Source organism: Podarcis pityusensis (assembly GCF_964106645.2).
Source record: "Podarcis pityusensis genome assembly, chromosome: 3".
Taxonomy (NCBI): Eukaryota; Metazoa; Chordata; class Lepidosauria; order Squamata; family Lacertidae; genus Podarcis; species Podarcis pityusensis.
In genome coordinates this window covers 58,089,607-58,112,463 of record NC_138026.1, presented here as the reverse complement: position 1 = coordinate 58,112,463, position 22,857 = coordinate 58,089,607, and the positions used below count along the sequence as shown (strand labels likewise).

The window sequence follows — 22,857 nt, the reverse complement described above, 5'->3', positions numbered from 1 at the left end:
GCAACTGATCTGCCTTTAGGGAACGGCGATGGTTAGCCCTTCAGGCCCCCCAAGTATTTTATGGAAGCTAGCATCATGCAACTCATAACAGCCTTGAGACAGAAAAGACTGAAACAAACAAGAAACCGAAACATTTGTCTTCATTTGAGGTTGACTTCACTCTTACTGTCATGGCTAAGCACTTGTTAATGTATGGTATAATGTGCTTTCAAGACTTCGCAATTAAAATTAAATCAAGAGAAATCATTTACACCAGTTGCTAACAATAAAAAATATAGGGTAGTTTGATTTATAATCTGAATTTACATATGCCCATTTAATTCCTGACTTGAGAACAAGACAGAATGAGGAAGTAAAGGTAAAGGTACCCCTGCCCGTACGGGCCAGTCTTGACAGACTCTAGGGTTGTGCGCTCATCTCACTCTATAGGCCGGGAGCCAGCGCTGTCCGCAGACACTTCCGGGTCACGTGGCCAGCGTGACAAGCTGCATCTGGTGAGCCAGCGCAGCACACGGAACGCCGTTTACCTTCCCACTGGTAAGCGGTCCCTATTTATCTACTTGCACCCGGAGGTGCTTTCGAACTGCTAGGTTGGCAGGCGCTGGGACCGAATGACGGGAGCGCACCCCACCGCGGGGATTCGAACTGCCGACCATGCGATCGGCAAGTCCTAGGCGCTGAGGTTTTACCCACAGCGCCACCCACGTCCCTGAATGAGGAAGTATATCCATCCTAATACTAAATCTTGATTGGCTGGGTCTGTGTATAGTCTCAACACAGATTTTAGAACAATGATTGTTTGGGGCCATGACTACTTGGGTTGCTATATTCCATCTGTACTATAATATACACATGCGTAGATCACATACTATTCACTAGAGTAAAAATTTAAGTTGCATTTCATTTCTTTCTGGCATCAATAGTAATTTAACTTAGTCCCCCAACTATGAATTAAAACAACATGTCAATTAATTTGTCAAGATTTTAAATCTGCTTGTAGTGTTTTAAAAGCAGAGGGAAAAACATTTCTGATTCTGAGAGAATCTGCATGTGGTAGATAGTCAGACAGTCAGAGTTGGGCATCTCACCTCCACAGATGTCGTATTTCCTTGGTTGATTGCAGATAGTCTATTTGCCTCCCTAATTTTGTTGGTTGCTTCTCTCAGCAGGTCTAGAGCATCATCAACTTTATCTTGGTAGTCTGCCAGCTTGTCTCGGACTTCATTTTTGAGCTCCTCTGTTCTCTTCCTAGGATCTCCAAACAGTTTATTCACTCTCTTTAAGAGGGCTTCTGCTGCTCTGTAACGTATGAGACACGGTATTGTTAATATGCCTGCCATATTTATGATTCCATGTGCTTATGATGTCTGTTTTAAAATGGACTTGGGTTAGATTTTCTTACAAATTATTAGAACACATTACAAAATTGCCTGGATCCCCTCAGTTCTGGGTGTTTATTCCAACTCTGTAATATTGGTAAAAAAATAAATAAAAAATTATGTGATGAATGTCTAAATCCAAACCAGAAACACCAGCAGCAAATTTAACTTTCTGCTGCTTGCCATGCTTAATTTGGAGGACAAAAACAAAACAAAAACCCTATTCCAAAGAGGTTTCGTGTTGACTGATTCTGGCCTAAACTGCAGATTTGCAAAGTTGCAAACCAATGTTTGCAATCAACTTCATTTTTTATTTTTTGCATATAGTTTTTTCAACAAGTTAACAAAAGTCCTCTTATTAACCTTCAGTTTACAAGCAGGGTCAAATGCACCCTGATAGCACTATAAAGAAATCATTAACAAATTCTTTTAGATAGTATTCAACCATAATGAAATGCAAATTGCCATGTGGTGCTTCAAATTAGTGAAAAAAATCTAGGTTTTCACTTGTGGCTTTGGGGGTCAATTCTACCCCTATTTGAATGAATGAAAAAACCCACACCTTTAACTGATGTGTTATTTAATCAATATGGATATGGAATGTTATTCTAGGTTGTGGTTAGCTCCAGGGCTGTCTTAAGCATATGCAGCGCCGGGGTGCAAAGATCCGCCTGGTGTCCCCCCCCCCCAGGTTGCCCAGTCCCAGGCGTGCAGGAGAGCAGAACCAGCCAGCCACCTTAGCGTCTTGCTGGCTCGGTCGCTCCCGAACTCGTGGCGCAGAGTCATCCGCAGCAGAAGAGCCCGCCGCGGCACTCCAACTGATGGGCGGGCTCTTCCCCGGACTCAACTCTCAGGCCCAGACTCTCAGCCTGGCGCCCCGAGAGCCTGGCACTCGGGTGCCCTGCACCCCTAGCGCCTATGGGTAAGACGGCTCTGGTTAGTTCAAGTTTCAGCACTACCATGGAGTTGGAGAGCTCCTGGATTTGTCAGATCACTGGAATAGACACATGGAGGCCATGCAACTGAAGCTGCCATTCCATGTTACAAGTACCCAGCTGGCAATCAATACCATCCACACAGAATGAGGAAATGGGGAAAGTCCTGCTGCACAAGCAGATATCCTTGCACTGATTGAATGGGTTAGTTGATTCCTGCCCTATATTTTCACACACTAATTCCTTGTTATCTCCCATGTCCTGTTATTCCTGTTTTACTCTCTCACCCCTGCCCTCTGTTTGAAATAAATAGCATACTCTTAACCTTAAAACGAAACAAAAAATCATAGTACACCTATGTATTTAATTTTACATGCTACCATAGCCAAAGATCTGACTGGTTATTTCAAAGTAATCAGCGTAGAATAGCAGAATAGGCTTGAGATTCTGAGTATTTTCCAGTTTTGTCTGAAGGATGGAACAAACTCCATGTCAGCTATCTATTGTACTGAACCACCGTACTAGAAGGAGTAGAGTTACATATAATGAGTTACACTGTGGTCTTAAACTCATTACTCAGATGTAAGTTCCCCTGAAATCAATAGGATTTATTCTCAAGTCATGCACTTAGAATGAAAAGGGAAACTGCAAACAGAAAAGAATGACATGAAATCAGACATAAATTAATGTGGAAATAGTAATGGGGATGTTTTCGATAACAAACAGTTTATCTATGGGAATATGTTTGCTGGCAAATAGATCTGTGTGCTTGAAAAAGAGCTATTCTGTACAGGTGACAATAGATGTAGCTGCCCAGTGCCTCATTTATTTCTAGGTACACGGTCAAAGAAGTGGTCAGGTCAGCATAGTTGGGTGTGTATGGGATGACCTCAGGCAACTACTGTTGGTGCTTTTATAAAGCTATTAATCCAAACAATAAATTTGAAGGCTCCAAGTATCCAAAAATGCCAGTACAAACCAGGTTTTTGGAGGTTCTGGTTAAGTTTAATCATTTTTGGCTACTTAGAGCAAATTTCCAGTGCTGATAAATGACTATGAGTTTTCTGAATCAGAAAATAAATCCTTACTTTTATCCCTGCCTTCATTGTCTATTTGAGTGGACCAGAACCACTACTGAAAATTCAAGTTCCACTGAAATCTGAATAGATTACAGCCATTTTCTTTAGAACTTATTTGCTAACTCATTTATATTTATTGCTTTGCTACTCACTCTAGCTCATCTTGGGCTGCCTTCTCTTGGACACCCAGCTTTCTCTTCCTGAGCAATGCCATCATTCTGTCAACATCCCTCTGCAATTCTTGAAGGCTTTTGTCCAGCGGCTTGTCTGGGGTTCCAAGTGTCTCATTCAGCTTCAAAGCTGTTTCGTTTGCAGCTGCAGAAAAGTTGACAAATTATATATATCAACAAAGAGAGACAAGGGAAAACAGAGGAAGGGAAGGAAATGGAAATGGAAGCAGGGATAAACAGAAGATTGTTATTATTATCATTTATTACCCACCCTTCACCCCGAGGTCCCAGGGAGGGTTACAACAATTAAAGCACAATAAATATATGTTTATTGGTTATACTTGAGCCATATTCAAGCACTCAGAAACCCCAATATGAATGTCTGGGAGAGTGGGGATGTTTGCTCCACCCCCCTACCCCCAATCACCTACCATGACTTGGAAGAATAAATTCCAAAGTTAGGAGTTTCCTCTACTCAAGTAGCTGTCCTGTGTGATTTAGAATCCTGATTTTCTATGGTTCTAAATCATGCAAAGCAGGTCTCTGTGAACAGAGTAGGTTTCCTGTTTCAGAAGTTATTCTTCCACCTCACGGAGAGTGACATGGTGGGCAGAGATAGTGTGCTCAATCCAGCTTTCCTATATTGTTTTCAGGATTTAGAATACATGAACTGGGCTATAAGTAAGCTTGGTTAGAGTGGGATATGACTAGGTTGCTGTACTAAAAGCTTTATAGAAAAGGTGGGATTTGAAGCAAACAGGGGGGTTAAATTATTATCAGGGACAATATAAATAGTGAAACTTTGGAGACTGAGGAAATAATTTTAGTGAAAGGTCTCGATTATGTTAAAAGATTGTTTGTTAGAGGCAATCCTTAATTTGCAATAGATTGAGAAATAATTGTATGGAGACTTCTTAGGGCAGAGCAAGAAGTCAACTGTATACATAAAGCATTCATCATTGTATGTTTGGTACACTATAATACTATAAATAATGCTAGAGAGCCTGAACTTAACACTCGTTACATCAAATTAAGTTTCTGGGATGGTGTGAAGCTTATGCTTCAGAGGAAACTCCCCCAAAAGAATGCTATAATCATCTATGCATTTAGGACAGGAATGTTAATTTATTAGTATCCAGATTTTTGTGAATGTAAGAGACATTCATAACACCATGAAAATTGAAAACACAGCCTCCTAGGTTGCCTTATACTATGTTAGACTTTGTCCATTTGGACCAAAATTGTCTACTCTGGCTTGCAGCAGCTATCCAGGGTTTCAATGAGAAGCGTTTCCTATTAACTGCTGTCAGGTTTTTAGCAGGAAATTGCAGGTCACCTCCCCCCCCCCCCCATCTCACTAAGGGCCTTTCCAATATTTCTTATTAAATGAAGAATCGCCTGGGCAAAGAAGGCCTTCAGCAAGGTTCTCGCCTCTTAATTTAGTTTTCAGGGCTGGGTGTGTGGAATCTCATATATATATATATATGTAGATGTGCCAATCTGGGGGTTTTTTTTGGGGGGGGGAAGAGGGTGACTGGGTCTAGTCCCTTGTATTCTCCCTATGCCACTGAACAGCCAATAGGTTATTGGCTATGGATTTAGTTGTGCAGCTATGGCTGCTGAGCAGGCACATAGGTGGATTGGAGTAGTGAAAATTGCAGGCAGTTCTGATTACTTTAGCTGGAAAATAAAAGATCAACTAGGAACAGGAAGGAAGAGAACAACGGAGGCCAGACTATGAAATCTAAATTCAAACAATGACTGTGCTGTACCAAGTTTATAATAATGTGGTTGTTTTGCTCCCTTTTTGTTTATTACTTATGCACGGTGTTCTCTTATTTTCAACCCCCCACCCAAAATGACTTGATACCTTTAGTTATGGCTCTCAACTGTACTTTAAAGTTCAGAAAATCATGCACATTGCAGGGGCATAATGCCTAAGTCCCAGCGCATATGTATGGCTAGTTGTCATCTGCAAATGCTAAATAGCAGATGTTCATTAACAGTAAGTAGTAATGCATTTTTAAAGCCATTTTGAGAAATTAAAAATGTACCGTTAATGCAGCACACAGAATGCTAAAACAACAGAGGATTCCCCCCACCCCCTTTTCCTCCCAAATGTAATTTTCACTGCCTTGAAAATAAACAACAGCAAAGCAGAAGTTCCCCATTAGTTATTTAATCATAATAGTTATTCTTCAAGAACCTGAACATCCCTGAAGGAGAATGTTCAATTTTTCTGCTGCTCTGTGCTTTTAATTGCCAATCTGCCAACAGTTGTAGCAAACGGTACCCCTTAGATTGCAGGAAGTCTGCAATTATTTGGCTATATAGGTTTTTTTCATTTAACAGATTTGAAGTCCAGCATTTTAATCGATTGATTTCTTTCGGCTCATGTACTCTTTTTCAGTGCTTTCGTGTTCTTAGTCCCAACACATGATGCTTTACATTTCTCAAGAGGCTATTGGCACTGCCTCCCTCTTCTCTGATACCTTCTGCTGCCTGGAGGGTGCCCTTGATGAACTGTCCAAGCATCTTCGCTCTCTCATTAGTTGCCTGAGCGTGCTGCCCAGTTTGCTCCCCATCTGCTGTCACCTTGGTCGCCTGGCGATACAGATTAAAGAAACGTGTAATTAATGAACATGACAAGAAGATACTCCATCTGTCTGAATCTACTTGGAAACTTTACCTCAAGCAAAAGGCAATCAATGAATTATTGATCAGATATACTGGAAGTGACACACAGTCTTCCCAAGTACACAATTACATTTTATTACTCCCTTCTACCATTAAAGAGGCATCCGAGGCTTTATTCTGGGTTCTTAAAACACATACTGGAACAGGACACAAAGAGATCCCAGATGACATTCTTTTTCTTTGACTTTGTTCACAAGCTATCATTCTTAGCACACGTCAGGCTCCATCCATGGCAAAAGTACTGAAGTCTATTGAAACCATGAAGGTTTTAGTGTTTTATTAGCCACTTCAGCCCTATTGATTTCAGTGTAACTTACAGAACACTAAAGTTACACTCCAGATCATTCTTGAAATGGATACTTCACAGGCTGTTTACACTCTTGTTATGCTTTTTAATAAGTTGAGTATGGGTTACATCCCACTATGTTCTATTCAAAGCAGACCCATTGACATTTATGGACCCAAGTTAGTCATGCCCATTGATTTTTGAAGGGCCACGTTAAACACTGGATGCAACCCTATGTTTTTATGAACTATTCATTCATGTAAGTTCTTTCCACATCAAGGAATATAATGTATGCATGTACTCATGTGTCGCCTTCTTTTATAAGAGAACTTTGATGCCTCCAGACAAGCGTCAAAGAATAAACCCTACCTTTTGCTTATAGACTGCATTTCCACTTTCGTACCTTTAGTTTCCTCAAAGTCTTTAATGCTTTCAACATTAAAGCTATGTATCCATTCTAAATGCTATGAGGGAGGAATCAATGCTTAGCTTAGAAAAGAACACACTGCTACCAGAAAAGCAGCAACGGAAAATGCTAGATACCTATGAAGTTTGTTATTTCTGTGTTACAGAACAGAACTGGCTGAACATGCACATCAAGGCCTACCATACATAATCTCCTCATAACTATAAGGTCCCTGGTCCCTGCAAGTGCAATTTCATTCCAGAGTAAGACCCTAGATCAAAACGTGTTTATTTATTGATGTAACCATAATCCACCCCCCAAATATTTCAAGGCAGAGTACAAAATATGAGAATAAAATCCACATAAAAATTATCAATAAAACATCAATATCTACTGACAGGTTAACAAACAAAACTTGTGTTAGAGAGGTTCTGTCTAAACAGTATAGTTTTCACCAGTGTTACAGGGCTAACGTCTCTCTGACCATGTGCTGACAACTTGGGGTCAAGAATTTGAAAGGAGAAGGCTTGAGGCTTGAGCAACTGACTGCTGATAGTTGGGGGAAATATAAAAACTGCGTACTTGACAGCATTTTTTTGTAAGATGGGGGGCAAGACGTGGAGCATGCATATCTGATGCTGCAGTCCTGTTTCCTCCTCCTCACTCTTATTCTGCTTCTTAGCCTGACCATCTAACACAGGGGTCAGGAAACTTTTTTCACAGGGGGCCGGTCCATATCCCTCAGACCTTGTGGAGGGCCGGACTATGTTTTTATTTTTTTAAAAAACGAATTCCTATGCACACTGTGAGGGGGGCAAGTAGTCCTTCTCCACCCTCAGCCCCAGCCCCAGCTGCCTTCTTGGTTTGCCACCTGCCTCATTCACTGAAGGGCTGGCAGTGGTGGTGTGAAACGGGCTTTCTCCCCACCTAGAGAAAGAAGGCACTGTGCTTACTCTCCCAGGGGCTGCTGCCGCCGTCGCTTCTCGTGAAGCTCATTCGCTCCGCTCTCTGGCCCACAGGAGCACCAGGGCAGCGGCGGCGGGAGGAAGAGGCTAAGCAGAGGTGGCTCTGCCAATCAAACACCACGCCTGATTTACCTCAGTGCGGTGCGGGGGACGTCTTTGCCAATCAAATGCCGCTGAGGTAAACCAGGCACAGCGTTTGATTGGCAGAGCCACCGCCGCGCGACCACTTCCTCCCATCACCATCACCGGGAGTCTCGGCTTCGTGGTGGGTTCTGGCTTTGTGGTGTGGGCCGGATTTAGGACCCAGGTGGGCCTGATCCGGCCCAGGGGCCTTAGTTTGCCAACTCATGATCTAACAGTTAAAAGATCTATCCCTGGTAACTATACCCCTGCAGACAGGGCTTGACTGGTTCACTGAGATTCTGTGTTCAACAAACAGGGGATTTATTGATTTGAACCATCAACATCTTATGGATTTGAGAGAGGCATAGTGCCTAAGACCTGCTATTTCCAGTTTCTGATAGGGAACAGACATTCACTCATTTTCTCTAAAATACAGTGTGTTATATCAAGCAGTGTTTACTTACAAAGTGGGATTTTTATCTCCCAGCATCAAGGATACAATTTTTATTTTTTTATATATAAAATGTTGAACCTCCAAGTTAAATCATTCACCTCCCTCCCAGGTTCTTCTCCCGTTGTTCAAACAAGCACCTAAACCAAATCACGGTTGAAATAAGACCTCGGCTACTTCACCACTAGGTGGCACACTTTATATTAATATAAATTCTTACTACCTGATTGACTAATGAAATTCCAATTTCTGCACAGTTTGGAGTCTTTACTAATAAAAGGAATAACAAACAACAGAGGTGTCATCTCAAGAGAACTTTACCGCCTACAAAATAAAGGCGTTTTTAATAACAAGATTTCTCCCTCATCTCTTCTAAATGAAGGTTGCTTGATAGGCTCTAAGTCATAACTGAGATTTGATTTGAATACACGATTTTCTCTGTCTGGCTGTGCCTCTGTTGGATTACAAACGGGAATAAACAAAAGTGTTTTTATTTTATTTCCACAGGTCAGACCAATGCTAGCACAAATATAAAAAAAGACAAACTGAAGTAAAAGCAAAACGAAGCCTTGCCTGTATCTTCCTTCCAGGGCTTTATAAAAGCAGCCGTTGGTAGAAAATAATAGTGTTATTTTGTGACAAATCACATTCTATTCATTCTATTTTTCTGGCTATTGACACAATTGCATGGTGTAGGACACAGGTACAAAACAGCTGATACTTGTCAAAAAAAGGTTGACCAGCCTCTATTATAGTAGAAAATAAGCTTTCAACGTACACTTAGATAACCCTCAGGCAGAATGAGAAAGCAGCTGAGATGCTGTCTAATTAGCTGTTGAAATAAACCAAGGTCCCTGTCTAACTCCTTTGTACTTAAACCTGGGCCACTTAAATTCACAGGACCTGATCCAGGACAGGACCACAGAAAGAACAAAGAATGGAAGCTCCACTCCCAAGCCAGAGTTCTGATCTGGAATGGACACCCCTTTCCCATTGCTCTCTATTTTTAATTTTACTTTCCTTGATGGACTATGTGAGGCTCTCAGAGTATTTGTTTGGCCCACTTGGCCCTAGGAGTGGAGAGCGACCGGTGGCAAAGCTCTGTGGAACGCGTCCCCTCTTGCCAAGAAGAAGCCCTTGCAGAGTTTGCCTCACCCTTGTGCTAGGCAGCAAGGCTTTGCAATGGCTTTTGCTTGAGGGCGAAGCCCTTGCACAGCTTTACGTCCCTACCCCACATGGTGGGGGCAGCAGCATGGCATCTTGCTTCAGGCGTGAAAATGTCTTGGGCCACCTGTGTGTCTAATCGTAGCACCAGAGCAAAACATATCTTGATATTGACAAATAAAGGTAAAGGTAAAGGGATCCCTGACCATTAGGACTCTGGGGTTGCAGCGCTCATCTTGCTTTATTGGCCGAGGGAGCCGGCGTACAGCTTCCGGGTCATGTGGCCAGCATGACTAAGCCGTTTCTGGCGAACCAGAGCAGCACACGGAAACGCTGTTTACCTCCCCGCCAGAGCGGTACCTATTTATCTACTTGCACTTTGATGTGCTTTTGAACTGCTAGGTGGGCAGGAGCTGGGACCGAGCAACGGGAGCTCACCCCGTTGCGGGGATTTGAACTGCCGACCTTCTGATCGGCAAGCCCTAGGCTCTGTGGTTTAACCCACAGCGCCACCCGCATCCCAAATAGCATGACAAATAGCAGAGGCTTCATTTCTTAATCAACCAAAGAATCATTTGAACACCATTCTTACACCAATTGTGTCACGTTCTCCTTGAGAGCAGTGTGTGAAGTATCCCTATTACCACCCATACCACATGACTTCCTAGCCCTCCTCAGGCATTAAAACCTCTCACTCGAATAGCATTGTGTGGTGGAGAACCAAGGCAATCAGAGTTCTAAACAGCAAGGAGAGCCTCCATAAGAACAGGGGGCTCCACGTTTGAGAAGTTCACCCTTCAAGCCATGGAGGGTGACCCTGGCAACAACAGAGGTAGAGATTGGGGCATTTGTATCCTCTCATTTCACATGATGCTGCTTGTATGGGGCTTTAGAACACTTGAAGCTTTAGAACATCCTGCACACAGACATTGGCATAACCAGGGCCGTCTTTACCTGGGGTTGCAAGGGGTGCGGGGCACCCGGGTGCAGAATTCTGGGGGGTGCCAGGTGCCTGCCGCTGAAGTCGCCTAAGTGTATTTTATTGAGCTGCTATGCGGCAGCGGGGTCAGCGAAAGCTTTGACACGACTGATCTTGCGCCACCTGCCTGCTAATGCTGCAGGGAGAGCACTCTGGAAAGTCTTGCTCACCAAAGCTGGGAGGAGGGGGAGTGACAAGAAAGAGGGAGAGACAGACAGAAAGAGAACGTGCCTATCTAGCGATGGGAGTGTGCACAGGCTCCGGAAGAAGAACTTGTATATATGCACTTGCAAGGGCCCTCCCAGCTCCTCTAGAAATAAGGTTGCTCCCACAACGAAAGGCTGCCCGAGATGGCTCTCCCACACATGTGCACAATGCCCGCCTGTCTCATCTTTCAGACACCTCATATGTGTGGAGTCTTTACACTGACTCCCAATGTGTTCCTTGCCTTCTTTAGAAAAGCTGGTTTTAAACAAAAACACACACACACAAAAACTCCTTTTGGAGCTGCGCAGGCGTGAGCGCCATTTATCAAATGATAATAGTGACATAAGCATAATAAAAGTTAATTTGGGGGCTAAACTAAATTTGGGGGCGCTGGGCAGATCTTTGCACCCCGGCGGTGCATATGCTAAAGACGGCCCTGTGCATAACAACATGAGATGGGGTCCTTGGGAAGTGGCTCCAGTAACATAAGTATGTGTCCTGAAACACTTTTCTTAAAAATGAAATGGGGATCTAACCCTTTACCCTCTGGGCTCACCCTTGTCAAAAGCTCATCCATCTCTGTCACAAGAGTATCCAAGTTCTTCTTTGCCACCTGAAGGAGTCTTTCTGGTGCTCGCTGAGGTGACAGTAAATGCTGAGGAAATAAAGTCAAACATTTTACATTATGGATTTCAGAAATAACAAATTGCTGAATGAAGCTGCTCTGTTGACCTTAATTATTGCCGCTGCTGACACATAAAGCATGTTCATAAAAGAGGGCAAGCAGTATATGCATGGGTCTGAGTAGACACTGCACTGATAAACATGTAGTGTGGCTTTTCTTTATCAAATGTTAAAAGTCATTTTGTGACATTAACGGCACACATTTCATGGCATTTTGTTTCCTTCCGTCCAAGAGAAGAAACATGAATTACTATAGCATCTTCTACTTATTAATCCTCCCAATAATTTATTGTAATAGGTATTTAACCACTGTGGCATGCTTAAACTAGGTAATCAAACCATTAATACACCACCCACCCATCCTGATCTGAACATAATCTCACATGCCAACAAAAACATGTGTGCTGGCCTCTCTATCCAGATGTGAAATCTAAAGCTGGTGATGGTTTTGAGAATACCTTTAATTCCTGGGTCGTATTTTCAAACGAATAAAGCATTTTATATGGAGGGTGTAGCGGGCCACTGAGATTGACACTCAAAGCCATCTGGTTTAGAGATTCTAAGTCACGAAGCAGGACTCCAGTGCACTCGTCATCACAAACTGTGGGAAAGGACAGTAAAGAATATTTATTCTTGCTAAATATTTGAGGCAGATGCTTGGTATTTCAACTCAGAAATATTTTACAGTGCCCATAAAGTTCTCCAAAATATAAGGCCACTAAACTCCAATAAATGGCGCCTTAAAAACCCATGGTGCAATAAAAGGAAGGGAAACAAAGATGTGAGCAGCAGATGGGATAAAATGGGATATCTAATTGTCAACAACTTGCAAACAGGGCTTTGTGATTTACAATGTGTTTTCAGCTATTCTTTTTTTGTATAGGGGGAATTCAGTACATAGTGCATTTTATAAAGTCACAAAAGCAAACCACAGGTCACAGTCCAGAGGAGCTTATAATCTCAATTTGGATGGAGAGAGGGAAGAGATAACATGGGGATGGGTGGGCATAGGCATGGGCAACAAGGATGAATGCAAGCAAATTCATTTAATTCACAATGGCTAAATTCAATTGTTGATTGGGACTAATGCCAGTAGTGTTGCTTCATAAAAGAAATGGGACTTTTGAGTTGGGACCTAAAGGGAAAAGGGAAGCCCTGTTCACACATTACTTTCATGTAGGGCACTCACAGTTTTCCTGGGATAGTATATAAACATGGCTGGGACACCCAGTTGTGCAGGCACCCAAACTGCAAGTGTATGTATGGATCCTTTGCAGACTACCACACACAATGCATGGATGTCAGAAGGCAGCACTACAGTAGGGGTACAGCATCGGGGTGGGGTGGGGAAACTGTGAGAGGGACAAACTTATGCCAATGAGACCATTCCAGGGATAAGGATAACCAGGGAGCATGGTGTAAAAAATGGTAAGAGAGCAGGAGACTGGTGGGCTCAAGGTGGTAGAAATGGAGAAGTACAAAACACACTGGGAAATTAAAGCAGAATGGTAAGACCTTGGAAGTGAAGAATAAGGAGGGAAATAAACTTGAGAATCAAGAGCAGGTGAATAATGCAATCATGCATGAGACATCATAATGTTCTCATTAAGGAGACTAATAATAAAAGTCTCTGCCATAGGAAAATTAATCTAGACAATCTAAAATTACCTTAATTCAAATTTTTAAAGCAGAATGTATGCATGTAAAACAATTTGCCCTTTTGTCATCGGTAGAATTAAGGGCTTGCTCGTGTTTGCAACACATGGGTTGCATAGAAGGGCTGCAGAACCACAGACCTTCCCAGTACAGTGGTACCTCGGGTTAAGTACTTAATTCATTCCAGAGGTCCGTTCTTAACCTGAAACTGTTCTTAACCTGAAGCACCACTTTAGCTAATGGGGCCTCCTGCTGCTGCTGTGCCGCCGGAGCATGATTTCTGTTCTCATCCTGAAGCAAAGTTCTTAACCCAAGGTACTATTTCTGGATTAGCGGAGTCTGTAACCTGAAGCGTATGTAACCTGAAGCGTATGAAACCCGAGGCACCACTGTACAGATGATTAAGGATTGTGTTTAAATAATGGTACACCCACAACCACTAACTGGGATTATTCTAGAGCCCTTACTCAAGACATTAACCACAGATGATAATCTTCCCTCCAGTCTTTTCTCCAAAACTCAATCATTATGACCAGTCAAGGGCTGCCAAGAGTTAACCACAGGACTCCATTGTGGAGCCTCTTTGAAATGACTTGGGAGCAGAGTAGTTTTTGGAGCCCCTGTTTAAATGTGTATATAAAAATGCAAAACTGTACTCCCCCCGCCCCCGCCAAGACAGCTGAAGTTATCCCTGTATTGGTAATTTTTAAATGTTTGAAGTTTTGCTGTCTTTTTATTAGGTTGGAAGTCGTCCAGAGTGGCTGGGGCAACCCAGACAGATGGTTGGGGTATAAGTAATATATTACTTCTACTACCATACTGAGCAGGATGGGGGGCTATGCACAAATTTTATCCCTTCCTATACTTTTTGGCATTCAGTCAAATTCATGTCAACTCTTTCTCATATAAGCAGCTATGATGCTGCTTCAGCCAGCATGGAACTAAAAGCTCCCGTTTAGCTGCAGAAGTAGAAACAACAGCAAGGAAAATCATTGGATGGGAGACAAATTGATTTAGTGCAATGAGAAGGCAACTGTCAAGCTGCACAAGGAAGCACGGAGATGTTATTTTCAGCTCCTTCCTTTCCTCACTAAGTTCTTTTTCCTTTCCACTCCATACAGTCCTCCCACTAATTTGTTGCTTGAACTGAAGTGCACTATAATTGCTTGAGTAAGGGGGCAATATTTTCTACTTTATGCATGCACATCAGAAAAACCTATTAGTGGTGCAAGTCTTCTCATTTGTGTGCTTGCGTATGGAACACAAAGAGAAAGCACATTTCCATAAATAACATATAGTTTTAACACTGGGCTCTGTGTTTTATATACCAACATCTATTCTAGTTGGTCAAGGAGTCAGACAGATCTGTCAGGCAGGCATTCAGAAACTATAAATCAAATAAATAGTAGAATACCGTTTTATTTGAAAGACCTAGAATCCTAAAAAAATAAATAAAAATACTTTGTTGTGCTGGACCAACAGATAGCTGCATGCTAACAGATTTCCCTACTTAACACTGATGTATACTCTTTTGTTTAAGTAACCCTTTTCTAGTTAACCTTGAAATAGCTGGCAATAAATATAGCAAAATGGGATGCAAATGAAAACCAACTTAATTCAGCATGATAGGAAAAACAAAACAAAAAACAAATCCTGAATGGCTTATAAAGACATGAAAATATTCAGAATGAACAAGCAACTGTTGCCTATAACGTGCACACTGAACATTCATCATGCATTAACACCTCTTGCTAGATAATTGGGTTGAAAAGAGAAGATGTAGCAAGTTCCACAATTTAGTAAAAGAGACAGAGTAATATTACTCCAATATGCAGCCTGGAACGTACTGAAAACGTTTCAAGGCTCTAATTACATAATTTATACATGACTAAATATTTCTATGGTTTAATATATAAAACTGTCAGTATAAATTTGTGTTCACTATTAGAAAATGCAGCATTATGTCCAGATCATTACTGCTGTGCACACATGAAAGACAAAAAAAAATCATGCAATGTTTCAGTAAAGAGTTAGCAGCAAGCACAAGCTTTTCCTCACAAATCTGCTTCACTTACCAAATACAGCACATCTCAGAGTTGCCTTAAATGTGACATGCCTCATAAGAAAGCATGTTTGTTAAAACAAGGAAGTCTTTTTTTAAAAAAGAAAAAACAGCTTGCAAAGAAAACTAAATCTTATGTGCATTATCTAATGAATTGCTTCCCATAGCACAGGTGTAGAAAATTTTTGGCCCTCCAGATGTTGGTGAACTATAATTCCAACCATCCCTGGCCATTGGCCATGCTTGCTGGGGCTGTTGGGAGTTGTAGTTCAGCAACTTCTGGGCAGCCAAAGGATTCCCACGCTTGTCCTAATGCAAGGAATTTTGGTTGCATAATGGAAGTTCTGCTCCCTCTTCTCGCCCCATGCCTCCTGCCTGAAGCTGTTATGGATTTCCCCTCAAAGCCTCCATGGCAGATTTTGGGAGTGTTTGTGGGGAGAGGAGAGGGGTAGTTCTGTTGTGTAACCAGAAGGCCTTGCACCAGCAAATGCACTTAAGATGGATACTGCCCTATCTCTTGCCCAGCTCATCAGTCATTTTCAAAAGAAAAGTGTTCTCCAAGGCCAGAATCCTAAGAACCTCAATCATGGCAGAAAGCTGCCTCTCACTCCTTAGCAAGCCCTTGTCATCTGAATGCTAACTGAATTCAGAGCGTGGGTCGCCTTCTAAGCTGGGTTGGGAACCTCTGGCCCACCAGCCAAATGGAATGGCCTGAAATGGGTCCCAATTTGGCTTGCGAGGTTGTTTCCTGAAAACCACACTCATCTGCCCACATCTGACACCCTATCAGGTAGGGGGTAGATACAGATACGGCTTGACAGGCTGCAAACCAAGTTCTCCACAGCAAATTTGACTGTGCAGTTGACCCTTGCAGGAAGTAGGGTGCAGTCACTGCCCATCAGCTGACAGGCAGTGAGTTCAAGACCAGTGGATTGGCTGTGTGACTGAGTTACCTGTGGGGGATTCAAATGCTTAGTTCAGGCATAGGCAAACTCCAGTCCTCCAGATGCTTGGGACTACAATTCCCATCATTCCCTGACCACTGGTCCTGTTAGCTGGGGTGATGGGAATTGTAGTCCCAAACATCTGGAGGGCCAGAGTTTGCCTATGCCTGGCTTAGTTGAACCCTGCAGAAAGCAGTTTTGCCAACTCTATGCTTGGCAAATTATGTTGCCAACCATGAAAATTAAGTGCCACCCCCATTGTTGCCTGGAGGACAAAGTAGGAAGCCTGTTGTACCTGCACAATCAGGGTTCTAAGCCACACAGAGCTTTAGAATTACAGCAGGCCAGACCTTCTCCTCCCATGTGTGGAGGATGATGGGACAAAGGGGAGGTGATAGAGGAAGCAGGATCAGCAGGTCCTTGCCCTCTTCTTACATTTATTCTAATAGTGTGATGGTTTAACTGTCCAAGCAGGCGTTGTTTTAACTTCTTCAGAATTGTTCCCAGTGTTTTTAGCAACACATTAAGCAAACATCACAGATGAGTCCTTATTCAATTGCAATTTTCTATTTTTGCATTCACGTTTCACCTGTGACTGTCCTTGTCATTGACGGGAATGGACTAACCATCCAAAAGCAGATTCTGCAATGTAATTTTTGATTATCATTTTGATAGGCTTAAGTGTAGCTAATCAGAGTAAATTGGTCACATGCTGAGGACAGAAAGCAGAAATACAGGATCAATTTCACAGTGACCAGAATTCAAGCAATGATAAAAGAGAAGGCAATCTACACAGAAGAGCGATGCTGGAGAAATCTATCAGTGCTGTCAGTGCTGAAATGGTGGTTATTTTTATACTTTTATCAAAGTGTACAGCCTTCAACATCTTGTACTCCTTCACCCAGCTCTGTGTTTTATAAGCATGTGTGAACCAGCATGACTAGGGGAGCTGGAGAAGGCAACGTTCCAAGAAAATATTAATCAGAAAATGACAGAGTTGATCAATATTTAGGAGGGTACATAAAAATTAAATAAATCCCATATAATCTGTCAAAGGATCTGTGAAAACCATGATGGAAGCTTTAAAAAGTATATTTTTGTGGGGTTTGAAAATCCATCTTACTCCTTCTGCTGGATGAGATTCAAACAAGGGGAAAGCTCATTTCTCAGCAGCTGACCACATAATAGGTAAAGGTAAAGGGACCCCTGACCATTAGGTCCAGTCGTGACCGACTCTGGGGTTGCGGCGCTCATCTCACTTTACTGGCCGAGGGAGCCGGCGTACAGCTTCCAGGTCATGTGGCCAGCATGACTAAGCCGCTTCTGGCGAACCAGAGCAGCGCACGGAAACGCCGTTTACCTTCCTGCCAGAGCGGTACTTATTTATCTACTTGCACTTGACGTGCTTTCGAACTGCTAGGTTGGCAGGAGCAGGGACCGAGCAACGGGAGCTCACCCCATCGCGGGGATTTGAACCGGTGACCTTCTGATCGGCAAGTCCTAGGCTCTGTGGTTTAACCCACAGCGCCACCCGTGTCCCTAGCTGACCACATATTTGCATGCAAATGGACCCAGGTTCAATCTCCTATAGGACTGGGATGGATCCCCTTGTGAAATTCTGAAGATGTGCTGCTAGTCTAACGGTCAGCTTTGATATAAGGCAGCTCCATGTTTAACCCAGTGTGATCTTCTGTTCTGATCATATACATGAAGCTTTTAAGCTCCTTCCTTCAAATACTAACTACCTCCCTATTTACTCCACCCTAGAGGCCAAAGGAACTTCCAGAGTGGCACCCTGTAAAGCACAAGAGCCTGCTGTCAGAGGTTATTGTTCCCTCCCCATGTGTGAGCAGAACTGTTTCCCACTCTCTGTGTTTGGGTCTCACCAATACCAGCAGTTCAAGACATGGAAGATAGAGAAAGGACATGATTCTAGGGATATTGGAGGGGCAGCGCCTATTCTCAGTGAAATTCTGAAAAAACACGATTCACGTTCTGAAAAGCAAAACAAGCCACCCAAGATCCAGAAGTACTGTTAATATACATACAAACACATGCTATGCCTTCTCGAGCATGCCGGGGTTCACATCCTGCACACTTCCAGCCAGTAGATCCAGGTTTGCACGTGCACTGTCCAGTGATAGGATCACAGGGAACAGGCAGAGAACCATATGGATGGCACTCACATTCTTGGCAAGATCCACCAGGAATTCTTGGGTTCCCAGTGTATCCAGGTGAACACCTACAAGTTGCAAAAATACAATAAAAACTAAATTAGTTTTATGAAGTTGGGGTCAATGAGTTTCTGTGGAGGAATCATCATAGAAGGATAGGATGGATATATATCTAGAAAGAGAGAGAGGTTTGGCAAGGTCCAGGGGGAGGGTTTTCTTTTGCAAGTTCTGGAGGGAGGTGGTGGTTCTTGTGAGGTAGCACAGGTAGCACAGGCAGGTGATGGGTGGCTTTGACAAAGTATAAAAGGGAGGGGTGGCTGCCATTGGCAAGGGGGGGGGGTTCGTAAGTGAGCAAAGCACTTTCTTTCGTCACATATCTCCTTTTTTCATTCTTCCTATGAGCAACTCTTGTCTTCTGTGAATTTCATTCTGTCGATATCGTCCTATCTTTCTACTTAAGATCATGTTAAACATTTAGCTTTATTGCAGACACCTCCATCAAACTGCTATGCAGTAATGTGATTATACAAATGAACAATGATGGCTTTTGGAATGCTAATCTGACAGTGAAAAAAGAGGCTGCACTGAAATTTTATTCAATATAAGCTTACAAAGGAGGCTTGCTCCCACACAGTCTACTTGAGGCCTGCAACTAATACCCAGTAACTTTTTCATCTTGGAGTTCTAGCATGTCCTAATAATCAAATGCTTCAAGATGTGAAGCAACAGGTCCCAATAGCTTGGAGATATAGCAGGTCACTAGCTGGTTCTGTTCAATCCCCATATAATCCCCAAGTGCCCTTCCTAAGAATAGCAAATTCATAACAATCCGGAGGCATCTCCAGGGTTACCAATAACAAGATCCAACCTAGCCCACTGCAGTCATTCTGCATCACAGAAATTCAACAAGGGGATGGCAACTGACAAAAAGAGAGGTAGGAACCTGGTAAGACTTTCAGTCAGCTATGGAGAAAAATGGTTACTTCTATCAGATATGGGAAGGCAAAGCGTAGGCAGACAGTCTCACTGTGGCAGAAAACCACCTGTCGATAATCTTCCAAGAGATTATGGAAGATAACATCTGCAGACTCAGAAGATGAAGAGCAGAGCGCTATTCAAGTCTTGCTGGCTCCACCTTGTTTGACACAGCGCTTCCTTGTTCACTGGTAGGAGCAGCAACATACAGGTCTTGCTGGTCACCTTCTGCTCTCCTGCCTTTTCACTGCCTGAATGAAGGCCATCTACTCAGTCCTACCTGCAACCCTCTGCCAACCAAGGGTAAGTTCAGTAACACTTTCCTGGCCCTGCTTTTCTTTCACAGCTCCTCCCTTGTTTTCCACGAAGTACTGGAGCTTCTGCTTTGGTTCCCCATACCAGTGAGGAGGGGCTGCACTCTGCTGCCAGCCCATAAAGGACCCCAAAGTGCTGGGATATGTGATCACTGCCCAGCTGACCTTTCTGCAGTCTGCTCTGATTCTATGGTACACACAGAGTCACAAGGGGGCAGATAAGCTTATTGTATTATAACCACATCTGAGAATTAGGAATGCAAATCCAGTTATTTAATAAAACATATAAAAGTTAGGTAAAGTTAAAGGACGCCTGGACAGTTAAGTCCAGTCAAAGGCGACTATGGGGTTGTGACACTCATCTCACTTTCAGGCCAGGGAAGCCGGTGTTTGTCCAGACAGTTTTCCGGGCCATGTGGCCAGCATGACTAAACTGGCGCACAGAGGACTGTGATGAGTACCAGAGCGCACAGAAATGCCATTTATCTTCCCACTGCAGTGGTACCTATTTATCTACTTGCACTGGCATGCTTTCGAACTGCTAGGTTGGCAGGAGCTGGGACAGAGCAACGGGAGCTCACCCCATTGCGGGGATTCGAACCACCGACCTTCCAATCAGCAAGCCCAAGAGGCTCTGTGGTTTAGACCACAGCGCCACCCACGTCCCGGTTGCAATTTATTCCCTCATTACAATGGGCCTCTTCTGATTAGACAAATTTAGCACACATTTATTGCTTGCTTGTCCATCACACCTTTTGCCATTTGTTTCCTAGTTGCTACATCTTTATTTTATAATTTGTGCTCAATACTTTTCCTTACCTTTCACAGTACTGTCCTTCATATCCAGGTGGGCAAGCAGTACATCGGTAATCATTGACGCCTTCTGCAACGCATGATGGACTGAAGCTTAAAGCAGAAAATCAAAACCACAAGGTTTTCTCTCTTTCATGTAACATATGACAGGTACAGAGAGAGGCATCCAAGTGATTTTGGACCCCCCTCCCACATTTTAAAAATGCAGCTGTGATGATTTTGATGTGGACTTGTCACATCACACAATGTACATTTTCTTAGTGGGAAATGTCCTGTTTCATCAGTTGACAAAATTATATAGCATTTGGTAACCGAAACGAAAGAAACTGACCATAAATGCTGTTTGCTTTGGAAAAAGTGACTTTAAATGTGAATTATCATGGGCAAAAAAATCGCAACCCCCAATCTGCCATGCTGGGGATGGATGAGGCAGAAGTCTTCCTCTGTCGAGCCCTACCTGAATCTGCCTCCTCTGTCACAGGCATAGCCAAACTAGTGAGGAGAGCACCAAGGCACTTCCACCAGCAGAATCTTTGCAGTGATAATAATTGGGACTTTCCCCACCCCCCTTGCCCAGGGTGTTTCTTTGGTTGAGCTAGTACAGGGACCACGGCATGCTGAGCCAGTCCCACTGCCATCACATTACAGCGACAGCCCTAATCTGGGCCTCTTTGCTGCACCAGCTTGGGAGCTGGCACTGAAGAGGGTTTTTCTCTGCCTCTCCTCATCTTCTGTTCTGATCCACATAAGCAGCAAGGCTACAAATGCAGCAGTGGTCAAGTAAGATTGCACTTCAAGTAAATGTTAAGAGCTACTCTTTGATAAACAATAAGCATATAAAAAGTCTGATGGCATGAATTTTTACAAAAGAAAAACGTGCTTTTAATTTTTTTTCTTTTGGCCACAATTCTATGCAGATGATTTACCTGGGAGTAAGTTACATTCAATTCAATGGGATTTACTTCTGAGTAAACATGCACAGGATTGTAGGTAGGATTAATGGTAGGATGTCACATAACACCCATTTTCAGTAAATGTCATTGTTTTTGTACTCCTGGAAACACTTGTGCATGATTTTCTAGTGGGGAAAAGGCATGGCTCCTAGAGGAGAGAAGAGATCTGCTTTTGTTGCTGTTATTACATTGTTTTGTTATGAATTACAGAGTAGTTTTCTGCTCTTTTTTTTAATGGATTTGAATGGAATTCAAGTTCACTGCCAACAGTCTGAATGAGTGAACTGACCCAAAGGGGCCAGTGTCAAAGTTTGTCATTGAATAGTAATATTCATAAATTCAATTTCCTTGCCTTTAGATACTGAATGTCTGCTAGGGAGAGAATAATGCGGGTTAACACTACTACTTTCTATTGAAGTTTTTAATGTATACTTTAGAGTTCATGGTAATGTCTAGCCTGCTTAAACCCTCTTATACACTGTTTGTACTGTAGACGTGTGGCTGCTTCTCAGCTGGCAAGCAAATGAATAAATTGCTAGTGAAAACTAGACAAATTTCTTAAATGATGATACATGCACACCAAAAGTGTTTCAGATACATGTTCTGATCTTTAGCAGATTTTTAAAGTATCATTTAATAAATGAAGGCCTGTGGCAATGCTGCAGAGTTGTCATTCCAGTCCATGCTGTTTTTATTTGGAGATTAACAATCTAAACCCAAGATCGACCAGGATGAGAGAGTTTGGGTTCGGTGGACTTTGGGTTTCCCCTGCTGAGCTGAGGCTACACCTGTGGAAGTCCCTCCTCCGGCTAAGCTGAAACCAGCCTAAGCCCCTTTTCCCCCCAGCTCAGCTGGGGTTCAGCTAGTAGAAGTTAAGCCAGTGTAATTGACGGTGGCATAAGCCCCACAAAATGACTGTTCAGGGAGCTCAGTCATGTGACCTAGCAACCCAGCGGAATTTACGTAACTTGCACCAGTGTAAATTATGCAGTTAAGATTGAACTGTTCAACATCTCCACCCCCACCCCCCAAATAATAAAACTATCCAAATGCTTCAGCCTTTCCGCTTACAGAATCTGCTCTCACCACTTGTTTCAAGGCTACAATCCTATTCCCACTCCTGGGAGGAACCCCATTGAAATCAATAGGCCACACTTCATTTCGGTACTTCGCCTGTCTTACCGGCTAAGCAAGGTTATTGTAAGAATTTTGTGACATGATATTTAACCTCCATGCAGACTTTAAAGCCCTGAGGAGCATGTGGGATTGTTGGAAATGTTAAGCTGATATGCCCAGGGTTTGTAGAACATGCATTAAACGGGAGAAGAGGAAAAGCATTGACGGAAGCAGGTGCCACAACATTTGCAACTACCTGTGCAACACTTGCTGAGGCAATGCTAAAAAACCACTGTGGCAGCTGGAGCCCCAGACAAAAACTTCC

At 43.0% G+C, this 22,857-nt stretch overlaps 1 protein-coding gene across 7 annotated transcripts in view; it reads right to left on the bottom strand.

Moving 5' to 3' along the window:
• Positions 1–22,857, bottom strand: part of LAMA2 (laminin subunit alpha 2) — a 380,508-nt gene that overhangs the window by 77,058 nt on the left and 280,593 nt on the right. For 5 of the 7 annotated variants that reach the window (XM_080999463.1, XM_080999467.1, XM_080999464.1 and 2 more), the window contains 7 exons: positions 20,470–20,556; positions 18,236–18,429; positions 11,984–12,126; positions 11,398–11,496; positions 6,056–6,167; positions 3,546–3,708; positions 1,089–1,299 (listed from right to left, as the gene is read on the bottom strand). In XM_080999463.1, the coding sequence (XP_080855589.1) occupies positions 1,089–1,299; positions 3,546–3,708; positions 6,056–6,167; positions 11,398–11,496; positions 11,984–12,126; positions 18,236–18,429; positions 20,470–20,556 (1,009 nt within the window). The remainder of the gene's footprint in view (positions 1–1,088; positions 1,300–3,545; positions 3,709–6,055; positions 6,168–11,397; positions 11,497–11,983; positions 12,127–18,235; positions 18,430–20,469; positions 20,557–22,857) is intronic. The other 2 variants (XM_080999466.1, XM_080999469.1) reach the window with 1 other exon arrangement.